General features: G+C 43.4%; 1 protein-coding gene across 1 annotated transcript; it reads left to right on the plus strand.

The window, feature by feature from the left end:
• Nucleotides 1-4,461: 4,461 nt before the first annotated feature.
• On the plus strand, nt 4,462-4,991 carry LOC141026714 (uncharacterized). Its single transcript, XM_073503557.1, has 2 exons — nt 4,462-4,614; nt 4,701-4,991. The coding sequence occupies exons 1-2, from the start codon at nt 4,462-4,464 to the stop codon at nt 4,989-4,991; spliced, it is 444 nt and encodes a 147-aa protein (XP_073359658.1).
• Nucleotides 4,992-12,990: the final 7,999 nt, after the last annotated feature.

Raw genomic sequence — 12,990 nt, forward strand, 5'->3', positions numbered from 1 at the left:
ATGCTATATTAGGAGTAATTGACACTACATACCAAGTTTCTGACATGTAAGAATACTCATATGGTATGCCAAATAGACCTTAGTTTGTTCCAGGATTGTGTTGCTGTTAATGCTATTACTATTATCCATGCATAGAACATCCTCTTCTTCCCCATTTTAACATGTTGACTGAGTGTTTCACTAAAAGCATAGAAATTTAGACTTGTGAGGTTGACAATCAATTGTTATTTGTTAAGTTAGTGACACTATTTTCTTGGTTTTATGCACCCCTCCGTACTTTGATTTGGAGTGGATTCTCAGCGTTTGATATGGCGATGACAACCGACCCTTGCTAAAGGAGAAAATTCTTCATATGTCCATTAGCTAGCGAAAAAAATTCAATGGTTGAGGTGTCACCCCTTATATTTCCCTAAGTTGAGGTGTCAATTGATGTTCTATCATCTTGACAAACAATTATATTACGTCGTACAAACAATTATAAAAGTGTCACGATCATATTTTCGACATGCGTGAACATTTTTCAAAAATGTCAGCAACATTTTTTAATGGATTGAAACATTTTTTGCATGACATACTATTCCCTCTCCATGTTGAATCATAAGGATACTTCATTTGTAAAGCCCAGAACATGACATACATGGTAGAATACGCGTGTACCTCTACGACAGCAGCAGAATTAGCGAGTGAGCATTTCTCTAGAGGCCCAGCCCGTGTATTCCTTCCTTCTTACGTATCATCCAGTAGGGCACAACCTCCACTTTACTCATTTCCGTTTTTCCTCACATGAGTCACGAGGGCAGCGGCGGTGGCGGCGAGATGGCCCTCCGCATCGGCCATCCGCAGACGGCGGGGCCACTGGAAGACGAGGACCACCTCGGCGAGATCCTCGTCCGCCTCCTCCCGCTGCCCTCCTTGCTTGTCTGCGCCTCCACTGTCTCTAGGCAACGGGGCGCCTCGTCACGGACCAGGCCTTCTTCCGCATCCTCGATGCCTCGATCAGATCCCTCACGAGCGCTTCTCCCTGTGCTTCTGGCACGCGCTTGGTCGCTGGACCTTGCTAAGATGCTGCCATGGCCGCGTCCTGATCATCAACCGGGATCTGAAACTTCTCCTTCTGTTCGCCCCTGTCACGAGGGGCCTCCGCGGCGTGGTAATTCCTCTGGAATTCGTCGATGACGAGTACGTCATCTACAATGGGGCCGTGCTCTGCGCTGTTGCCGACGTGCAAGGTCACTTGCATGGAGACTACCACTCGAGCCCCTGCAACGTGGTTCTGGTGGCCACCAGATGGAGACACCCAGTGCTAGCCCGGGTCTACTCCTTGGAGACTGATGAGGCGGAGATCTTCCCATAATGGCGAAACCATGTATTGTCAGCAAGTTGCTCCCCTCCACCCTCACCGGAAATGATGTTTACCGGTGGCTAAAAATGCCCCTGGATGGCATCCTCAAGTTTGATTTGGATAGAGAAACACGATCTGTGGTCAGGAGGCCTATTTTTAATGGCATTCCCAGTTCCAGCATCCAGATCATCATGGGTGATCATGGCCGTGTTGGCTTCGCTGTATTTTCGTACCAGAGCCTACAAATGTGGGAACGCATGCTCAATAGACATGGTACTGCCATATGGGTGCCATGATAGACCGTCCACGTGCATAGTATGCTTTGGTATGCTATGCTCAATAAAGTAGGGTACTTCAAGGATGGTGATGCGCTTCTTCTAACAGTGTCCTTTGGTGGGCGTGCGGCCACCTACTCCTTCATGCTTCAACTTGAGTCATTGGAGTGGACGAATCTTAATCAAAGATTTTTGGAGTATTCCTACCATCCGTTCGCATACTCCTATACGACAGGTAATTTCTGATCTTTACATAACAGGAGTTGCCTGAACATACTTATTTTGCATGCATGGTTGCCCAATGCCTTTACTGTGCTTTGAACTAATTGGTAGCAAATTAGATCAATATAATTAGTAGTTGTTTTTTTGTTTTATAACTCAATTGTATTTATCTAGAAAGATATCAAACTATTTTGTCTAATGTGCACTATCATATCATTTCTTTGCTTACATCCTCTATATAAAGTGATTGTGGGGAACAACCTGTTGGTCGGGTTGGTGGGGGTATGGCGTGCGTGCGGCGGGAAGCGGGTTTAGTCCCAATTCCTGGCATCCGATGTTTTCATCGTTTAAAGAAACATAAAACAGATTGTGAAAATTAGTCAATCTGCTCAATATAATGTGTACTCAAACTTCTCCTTCTGTCGCCCCTGTCACGAGGGGCCTCCGCGGCATGGTAATTCCTCTGGATTTCATCGATGACGAGTACGTCATCTACAATGGGGCCGTGCTCTGCGCTGTTGCTGACGTGCAAGGTCACGTGCATGGAGACTGCCACTCGGGCCCCTTCAACGTTGTTCTGGTGGCCACCAGATGGAGACACCCAGTGCTAGCCCAGGTCAACTCCTTAGAGACTGATGAGGGCGAGATCTTCCCATAATGGCGAAACCATGTATTATTAGCAAGTTGCTCCCCTCCACCCTCACCAGAATGATGTTTACTGGTGGCTAAAAATGCCCCTAGATGGCACACTCAAGTTCGATTTGGATAGCAAAACACTATTTGTGGTCAGGAGGCCTATTTTTAATGACATTCCCAGTTCCAGCATCCAGATCATCATGGGTGATCATGGTCGTGTTGGCTTCGTTGTATTTTCGTACGAGAGCGTACAAATGTGGGAACACATGCTCAATTGACATGGTACTGCCATATGGGTGCCACGATAGACCGCTCACATGCATAGTATGCTTTGGTATGCTATGCTCAATATAGTAGGGTACTTTGAGGATGGTGATGCGCTTCTTCTAACAGTGTCCTTCGGTGGGCGTGCGGCCACCTACTCCTTCATACTTCAACTTGAGTCATTGGAGTGGACGAATCTTAATCAAAGATTTTTGGAGTATTCCTACCATCCGTTCGCATACTTCTATAGTGCAAGTAATTGCTTATCTTTACATTACAGGAGATGCCTGAACATACTTATTTTGCATGCATGGTTGCCAAATGCCTTTACTGTGCTTTGAGCTAATTGGTAGCAAATTATATCAATATAATTAGTAGTTGTTTTTTTGTCTTATAACTCAATTGTATTTATCTGGAAAGATATCAAACTATTTTGACTAATGTGCACTATCATATCATTTCTTTGCTTACATCCTCTATATAAAGTCATTGTGGGGAACAACCTATTGGTCGGGTTGGTGGGGGTATGGCGTGCGTGCGGCGGGAAGCGGGATTAGTCCCCATTCCTGGAATCCGATGTTTTCATCGTTTAAAGAAACATAAAAGAGATTGTGAAAATTTGTCAATCTGCTCAATATAACGTGTAGTCAAAGACACCTTCCTAGTAAATCTTTCACGTAAAATTTAAGCATACAAGGCTCTAAAAAGGACTCCATTGCATGTAGCAGGTTTCTTATGTAGTAAAAGATTTTCTATCGACAATATTACCGTAAACATATCAGTACATGTAGCAGGTTTCTTGAGCCCGCGTATTGACAATACATACCAAGTTATTGACATGTAAGAATACTCATATGGTATGCCAAATAGACCTTAGTTTGTTTCAGGATTGTGTTGTTGTTAATGCTATTACTATTATCCATGCATAGAACATCCTCTTCTTCCCCATTTTAACATGTTGACTGAGTGGTTCACTGAAAGCATAGAAATTTAGACTTGTGAGGCTGACAGTCAATTGTTATTTGTTAAGTTAGTGACACTATTGTCTTGGTTTTATGCACCCCTCAGTGTTTGATATGGCCATGAACACCGACCCTTGCTAAAGGAGAAAATTCTTCACATGTCCATTAGCTAGCGAAAATTGTTCAATGGTTGATGTGTCACCCTTTATATTTCCCTAAGTTGAGGTGTCAATTACTGTTCTATCATCTTGACAAACAATTATATTATGTCGTACAAACAATTATAAAAGTGTCACGATCATACTTTCGACATGCGTGAACATTTTTCAAAAATGTCAGCAACATTTTTTTAATGGAATGAAACATTTTTTACATGACATACTATTCCCTCTCCATGTTGAATCATAAGGATACTTAATTTGTAAAGCCCGTGCGGGCACACAGGTTGCCGACTAGTATATATAAAAGGTAAGATTCATTACCTTCCTTTAAAGGGAAAGTCTCCAATAGTTTGCAAGGTGTTCAAAACAAAGCAATAAGCACATAACTCTCTTTATTCACAGCAGCAGAACACAACATACATGGTAGAATACGCGTGTACCTCTACGACAGCAGCAGAATTAGCGAGTGAGCATTTCTCTAGAGGCCCAGCCCGTGTATTCCTTCCTTCTTACGTATCGTCCAGTAGGGCACAACCTCTGCTTTACTCATTTCCGTTTTTCTTCACATGAGTCACGAGGGCAGCGGCGGTGGCGGCGAGATGGCCCTCCGCACCGGCCATCCGCAGACGGCGGGGCCACTGGGAGACGAGGACCACCTCGGCGAGATCCTCGTCCGCCTCCTCCCGCTGCCCTCCTTGATTGTCCGCGCCTCCGCCTTCTCTGGGCAACGGGGGCGCCTCGTCACGGACCAGGCCTTCTTCCGCATCCTCGACGCCCCGATTAGATCTCTCACGAGCGCTTCTCCCTATGCTTCTGGCACGCGCTGGACCTTGCTCAGATGCCGCCATGCCGCGTCCTCGTCATCAACCGGGATCTGACCCTTCTCCTTCTGTTCGCCCCTGTCACGAGGGGCCTCCGCGGCGTGGTAATTCCTCTAGATTTCGTCGATGGCGAGTACGTCATCTACAATGGGGCCGTGCTCTGCGCTGTTGCCGACGTGCAAGGTCACTTGCATGGAGACTACCACTCGGGCCCCTTCAACGTGGTTCTGGTGGCCACCAGATGGAGACACCCAGTGCTAGCCCGGGTCTACTCCTTAGAGACTGGTGAGGGGGAGATCTTCCCATAATGGCGAAACCATGTATTGTCAGCAAGTTGCTCCCCTCCACCCTTACCGGAAATGATGTTTACCGGTGGCTAAAAATGCCCCTGGATGGCATACTCAAGTTTGATTTGGATTGCGAAACACTATCTGTTGTCAGGAGGCCTATTTTTAATGGCATTCCCAGTTCCAGCATCCAGATCATCATGGGTGATCATGGCCGTGTTGGCTTCGCTGTATTTTCGTACCAGAGCCTACAAATGTGGGAACACATGCTCAATAGACATGGTACTGCCATATAGGTGCCACGATAGACCGCCCACATGCATAGTATGCTTTGGTATGCTATGCTCAATATAGTAGGGTACTTCGAGGATGGTGATGCGCTTCTTCTAACAGTGTCCTTCAGTGGGCGTGCGGCCACCTACTCCTTCATGCTTCAACTTGAGTCATTGGAGTGGTGATTTTTGGAGTATTCCTACCATCCGTTCGCATACTTCTATACGGCAGGTAATTTCTTATCTTTACATTACAGGAGTTGCCTGAACATACTTATTTTGCATGCATGGTTGCCCAAAGCCTTTACTGTGCTTTGAACTAATTGGTAGCAAATTATATCAATATCATTAGTAGTTGTTTTTTTGTTTTATAACTCAATTGTATTTATCTAGAACGTATTTCTCTAGAGGCCCAGCCCGTGTATTCCTTCCTTCTTACGTATCGTCCAGTAGGGCACAGCCTCCGCTTTACTCATTTCCGTTTATCTTCACATGAGTCACGAGGGCAGCGGCGGTGGCGGCGTGATGGCCCTCCGCACCGGCCATCCGCAGACGGCGGGGCCACTCGGAGACGAGGACCACCTCGGCGAGATCCTCGTCCGCCTCCTCCCGCTGCCCTCCTTGCTTGTCCGCGCCTCCGCCTTCTATGGGCAACGGGGGCGCCTCGTCATGGACCAGGCCTTCTTCCGCATCCTCGACGCCCCGATTAGATCGCTCGCGAGCGCTTCTCCCTATGCTTCTGGCACGCGCTTGGTCGCTGTTGCCGACGTGCGAGGTCACGTGCATGGAGACTGCCACTCGGGCACCTTCAACGTGGTTCTGGTGGCCACCAGATGGAGACACCCAGTGCTAGCCCGGGTCTACTCCTTAGAGACTGGTGAGGGGGAGATCTTCCCATAATGGCGAAACCATGTATTGTCAGCAAGTTGCTCCCCTCCACCCTCACCCGAAATGATGTTTACCGGTGGCTAAATATTCCCCTAGATGGCACACTCAAGTTCAATTTGGATAGCGAAACACTATTTGTAGTAAGGACGCCTACAGTTCCAGCACCGAGATCATCATGGGTGATCATGGTCGTGTTGGCTTCGCTGTATTTTCGTACCAGAGCCTACAAATATGGGAACACATGCTCAATAGACATGGCACTGCCATATGGGTGCCACGATAGACCGCTCACATGCATAGTATGCTTTGGTATGCTATGCTGAATATAGTAGGGTACTCCGAGGATGGTGATGCAGTTCTTCTAACAGTGTCCTTCGGTGGGTGTGCGTCCACCTACTCCTTCATACTTCAACTTGAGTCATTGGAGTGGACGAATCTTAATCAAAGATTTTTGGAGTATTCCTACCATCCGTTCGCATACTTCTATACTGCAGGTAATTGCTTATCTTTACATTACAGGAGTTGCCTGAACATACTTATTTTGCATGCATGGTTGCCCAATGCCTTTACTGTGCTTTGAACTAATTGGTAGCAAATTAGATCAATATAATTAGTAGTTGTGTTTTTTGTGTTTTATAACTCAATTGTATTTATCCTGAAAGACATCAAACTATTTTGACTAATGTGCACTATCATATCATTTCTTTGCTTACATCCTCTATATAAAGTCATTGTGGGGAACAACCTGTTGGTCGGGTTGGTGGCGGTATGGCGTGCGTGCGGCGGGAAGCGGGTTTATTCCCCATTCCTGGAATCCGATGTTTTCATCGTTTAAAGAAACATAAAACAGATTGTGAAAATTAGTCAATCTGCTCAATATAATGTGTAGTCAAAGACACCTTCCTAGTAAATCTTACACCTGAAATTTAAGCATTCAAGGCTCTGAAGGGGACTCCGTTGCATGTAGCAGGTTTCTTATGTAGTAAAAGATTTTCTATCGACAATATTACCGTAAACATATCAGTACATGTAGCATGTTTCTTGAGCCCGCCTATTGATGATATATTAGGAGTAATTGACAATACATACCAAGTTGCTGACATGTAAGAATACTCATATGGTATGCCAAATTGACCTTAGTTTGTTTCAGGATTGTGTTGTTGTTAAAGCTATTACTATTATCCATGCATAGAACATCCTCTTCTTCCCCATTTTAACATGTTGACTGAGTGGTTCACTGAAAGCATAGAAATTTAGACTTGTGAGGCTGACGGTCAATTGTTGTTTTTTAAGTTAGTGACACTATTGTCTTTGTTTTATGCACCCCTCCGTACTTTGTTTTGGACCGGATTCTCAGTGTTTGATATGGCGATGACAACCGACCCTTGTTAAAGTAGAAAATTTTTCATATGTCCATTAGCTAGCGAAAATTGTTCAATGGTCGAGGTGTCACCCCTTATATTTCCCTAAGTTGAGCTGTCAATTGCTGTTCTATCATCTTGACAAACAATTATAAGACGTTTTACAAACAATTATAAAAGTGTCTTGATCATATTTTTGAAATGCGTGAACATTTTTCAAAAATGTCAGCAACATTTTTTTAATGGAATGAAATATTTTTCACATGACATACTATTCCCTCTCCATGTTGAATCGTAAGGATACTTCATTTGTAAAGCCCGTGCGGGCACACAGGTTGCCGACTAGTATATATAAAAGGTAAGATTCATTAATTTCCTTTAAAGTGAAAGTCTCCAATAGTTTGCAAGGTGTTCAAAACAAAGCAATAAGCACATAACTCTCCTTGTTGACAGCAGCAGAACACGACATACATGGTAGAATACGCGCGTACCTCTACGACAGCAGCAGAATTAGCGAGTGAGCATTTCTCTAGAGGCCCAACCCGTGTATTCCTTCCTTCTTACGTATCACCCAGTAGGGCACAGCCTCCTCTTTACTCATTTCCATTTTTCTTCACATGAGTCACGAGGGCAGCGGCGGTGGCGGCGAGATGGCCCTCCGAACCGGCCATCCGCGGACGGCGGGGCAACTGGAAGACGAGGACCACCTCGGCGAGATCCTCGTCCGGTTCCTCCAGCTGCCCTCCTTGCTCGTCCATGCCTCCGCCATCTCTGGGCAATGGGGGCACCTCGTCATGGACCAGGCCTTCTTCCGCATCCTCGACGCCTCGATAAGATCCCTCGCGAGCGCTTCTCCCTATGCTTCTGGCACGCGCTTGGCCGCTGGACCTTGCTCAGATGCCGCCATGGCCGCGTCTTCATCATCAACCGGGATCTGACCCTTCTCCTTCTGTCGCCCCTGTCACGAGGGTCCTCCGCGGCGTGGTAATTCCTCTGGATTTCATCGATGACGAGTACGTCATCTACAATGGGGCCGTGCTCTGCGCTGCTGCCGACGTACAAGGTCACGTGCATGGAGACTGCCACTCGGGCCCCTTCAACATGGTTCTGGTGGCCACCAGATGGAGACACCCAGTGCTAGCCCGGTCTACTCCTTAGAGACTGGTGAGGGGGAGATCTTCCCATTATGGCGAAACCATATATTGTCAGCAAGTTGCTCCCCTCCACCCTCACCGGAAATGATGTTTACCGGTGGCTAAAAATGCCCCTGGATGGCACACTCAAGTTCGATTTGGATAGCGAAACACTATTTGTGGTCAGGAGGCCTATTTTTAATGATATTCCCAGTTCCAGCATCCAGATCATCATGGGTGATCATGGTCGTGTTGGCTTCGCTGTATTTTCGTACCAGAGCCTACAAATGTGGGAACACATGCTCAATAGACATGGCACTGCCATATGGGTGCCACGATAGACCGCTCACATGCATAATATGCTTTGGTATGCTATGCTCAATATAGTAGGGTACTTCGAGGATGGTGATGCGCTTCTTCTAATAGTGTCCTTCGGTGGGTGTGCGGCCACCTACTCCTTCATACTTCAACTTGAGTCATTGGAGTGGACGAATCTTAATCAAAGATTTTTGGAGTATTCCTACCATCCGTTCGCATACTTCTATACTACAGGTAATTGCTTATCTTTACATTACAGGAGTTGCCTGAACATACTTATTTTGCATGCATGGTTGCCCAATGCCTTTACTGTGCTTTGAACTAATTGGTAGCAAATTAGATCAATATAATTAGTAGTTGTGTTTTTTGTGTTTTATAACTCAATTGTATTTATCTGGAAAGATATCAAACTATATTGACTAATTTGCACTATCATATCATTTCTGTGCTTACATCCTCAATATAAGTCATTGTGGGGAACAACCTATTGGTCGGGTTGGTGTGGATATGGCATGCGTGAGGCGGGAAGCGGGTTAGTCCCAAGTCCTGGCATCCGATGTTTTCATCGTTTAAAGAAACATAAAACAGATTGTGAAAATTAGTCAATCTGCTCAATATAACGTGTAGTCAAAGACACCTTCCTAGTAAATCTCACACCTGAAATTTAAGCATACAAGGCTCTAAAGGGGACTCCATTGCATGTAGCGGGTTTCTTATGTAGTAAAAGAATTTCTATTGACAATATTACTGTAAAGATATCATTACATGTAGCAGGTTTCTTGAGCCCGGCTCTTGATGCTATATTAGGGGTAATTGACAGTACATACCAAGTTGCTGACATGTAAGAATACTCAGATGGTATGCCAAATAGACCTTAGTTTATTTCAGGGTTTTGTTGTTTTTAATGCTATTACTGTTATCCATGCGTAGAACATCCTCTTCTTCCCCATTTTAACATGTTGACTGAGTGGTTCACTGAAAGCATAGAAAATTTAGACTTGTGAGGGTGACAGTCAATTGTTATTTGTTAAGTTAGTGACACTATTGTCTTGGTTTTATGCAACCGTTTGTACTTTGTTTTGGACTGGATTCTCAGTGTTTGATAAGGCGATGACAACCGACGGTTGTTAAAGGAGAAAATTCTTCATATGTCCATTAGCTAGCAAAAATTGTTCAATGGTTGAGGTGTCACCTCATATTTCCCTAAGTTGACGTGTCCACTGCTGTTCTATCATCTTGACATTTTTTGTGTGTAAATTTCCCATCTGTTCTCATCCTCTCTTGACATTAGATATTTTTCCCAGTGCTACGCATTTGACATTTTTCATAAATGCAATAAACATATTTTCAAAGATGCAAACATAGTTAAGAGGCAAAACATTTTCTAGGAAAGTCATTCACTTTTTTTGAACGGTACAATATTTATTATTAACGTACATGATTTTTAAATGTCATGAACATTTTGTGGAAGGGGAAAACATTCTATTTAAATGTCACAACCATTTTTTTGAATGAAACGATACATTTTTTTTGTATTTATGAGAACATATTTTTTACATTGTACGAATAGTTGTAAAGCGAGTCACAAACATATTTCGACATGCATTAACAGTTTTCATACATGACATGAAACTTTTTTTCTTACCTCATATCCCTCTCCATGTTGGATCATTAGGATACTTCATTTGGGACGCTTTCTTTCTTTCAAGGTACGTAGGGACATCCTAAACAAGAAGAAAAACAAGTATCACATATACAAGAGGTTTGAAAAGCAGATAACGCATCAAAATGCAAAATCTCAGTTATAACATGTTCCCAAAGATGAACATAGTTTGGCTAAGGAATTAATGACATCTCTTCACGTTACAAGAAGATCATTTATTTAATTTTGCGTCCCAGCACAACGTGTCGAAGAGCCAGCTATCTCAGTACCGCGATGTTCTGGGAGCACCGAAACGGCAAACCGTTTAACACTGACTCCCACATGACCCATCGCTCTAAAGTCAAGCTCCGAGTAAGCAATCAAAAACATGTACATTGTCTATTACATACGTGTGTTCCCTCGGAATCAGCCATCTATGCTGTCACACACACACACACACACACACACACACACACACACACACACACAGTGGGAAAGAATGAATGAATCATTCATTCTTTCAGGCTGTGGTTATTCTTCCAGGGTGTGGCAGTTCGAGAGCTATGGTACGTGTCGTGTGGGAACACTGGGTGTAGGTGATGCAGATCCACAATCAAGAGGGACCAGACACATACACACTGATGACGAGGTTGCACATCTATGATGGTTTCTTGCTCATCTATAGTGGGACGACCGTTGAGCCTGGCATCTACAACCAGTGGGTTGCGCCTCAACATGTGGCGCACGACATCTGAGTGCCCATGGTAGCCATGTACACGACATCAAGCACAAATTGTGTACTAGTCTAAGCACCAGTGGGTCCTACCCTTTCAAGTACGGGGAGTACATGAAGCACCACGACTAGTCTAGCTGAATAGAATCGTAGTGGACCAACGACATACTCTACATTAAGCACTGAGAAGATCGGCAACATGTGTATTGTTATTGCATCATGGAGTAGCATGCACATTTAGACTAGAGGCCCTATGTATATTACTTACCACTAGTTGAATAAAAATTCTTGCTTTTTGTGTACGTAATGTGAGTTACAATTGGAAATCTAGCTGCGATAATGCCCATATTAAGATATGAACATTTCTTGTTATGCGAGAGAAATGGTCAGATTTGACTAGTGTTTATCAATTCGTTACCTTAAGGAAACAATAAGACAACCACAACTTACTATATATATCACATGTTTATTTTTGTCTGAGTTGTTGTGGGCCTTTGCTCATACCATGGGCCTGAAATTGGGAGTTCATATGCTGCATAGCGCACAGAGAGGGGAATTCAACAGTTGCATTAGATAGGTGCTAATATGCAAGATATATTCTATTTACCTCATCAAGATCTCACCACTAATCACTGATATATTTGCTTGTCATGTTGTAAGACATGACATCCGGATCTTGCTTTTTCCGTTCTCTACCACAGGCAAGGATATGTCGAGTCCTATGCTACATTGGCAATAGAGAGGTGAATTCTGACGTCAGATTTAATCGGTGCCAACATGCAAGATATATTCGCTTGTTGCATTCAAGATATTTTCTCTTATTGCATACAAGATATGACATGACGATCTGGTTAATGCTCACTAATATATTTTCTTGTCGTCATGAAATATTACAGCCATATTTAGCTCCTGTTTCCTAGCTCTCTATCTTAGGTATACTGCTAACTCTCTATCTTATTGACGTCATCAGCTAGCTGCAAATTGCTATATAAACTAGACCATTTTGTAGCTTCCAGTCGTCCAATACATTCTCATACAAACCAGTAGCTCTCGTCCAACTAGACCTACATTGTAATCGTGTATTACATTCGACGACTATTGTAAGACTAACTGTTAGAACATTTTCTTGAATGGTATGAACTTTTCCTTAAATTACATCTAAATTTTCTTACAGTTAAATCAAAATTAAAAAATGTCATGATTTTTTTGTTGAAACGGTTAACATTTTATTAAATATTACAAACATTTTTTCAATGAGACGAAATATTTTTTTTGAGATTATGAGAACACCTTTTATTACGTTGTGCAGACAATTATAAAAGTGCCACAATCATATTTTCAAAATGCGTAAACATTTTTCAAAAATGACAGGAACATTTTTGTAATGGAATGAAACATGTTTTACATGATATACTATTCCCTCCCATGTTGAATCATAAGGATACTTCATTTCGAAAGCTTTTATGTCTTTCCTGGTATGTACATCCCGTGCAAGATTACTAGCAAGTATCACATATACAAGGGAGCTGAAGAGTAATTATTGCCTCAAAATGCAAAATCTCATTTCAAACATTTTCCCAAAATTGAACATTTTTAGCTAAGAAGTATATATATGTCTCCACATTGGAACAAGGTCATTTTTTTATTTTGCGTCAACAGAATCTTGATCTGTG

This window comes from Aegilops tauschii, chromosome 7 (assembly GCF_002575655.3).
Source record: "Aegilops tauschii subsp. strangulata cultivar AL8/78 chromosome 7, Aet v6.0, whole genome shotgun sequence".
Classification (NCBI taxonomy): Eukaryota; Viridiplantae; Streptophyta; class Magnoliopsida; order Poales; family Poaceae; genus Aegilops; species Aegilops tauschii.

Excerpts from the sequence above, each read along its gene's own strand:
- LOC141026714 (XM_073503557.1), top strand. The coding sequence starts at position 4,462 with ATGGCCCTCCGCACCGGCCATCCGCAGACGGCGGGGCCACTGGGAGAC. Across the intron at positions 4,615-4,700 it reads GGCGCCTCGTCACGGACCAG|ATGCCGCCATGCCGCGTCCT; the intron begins GCCTTCTTCCGC and ends GACCTTGCTCAG.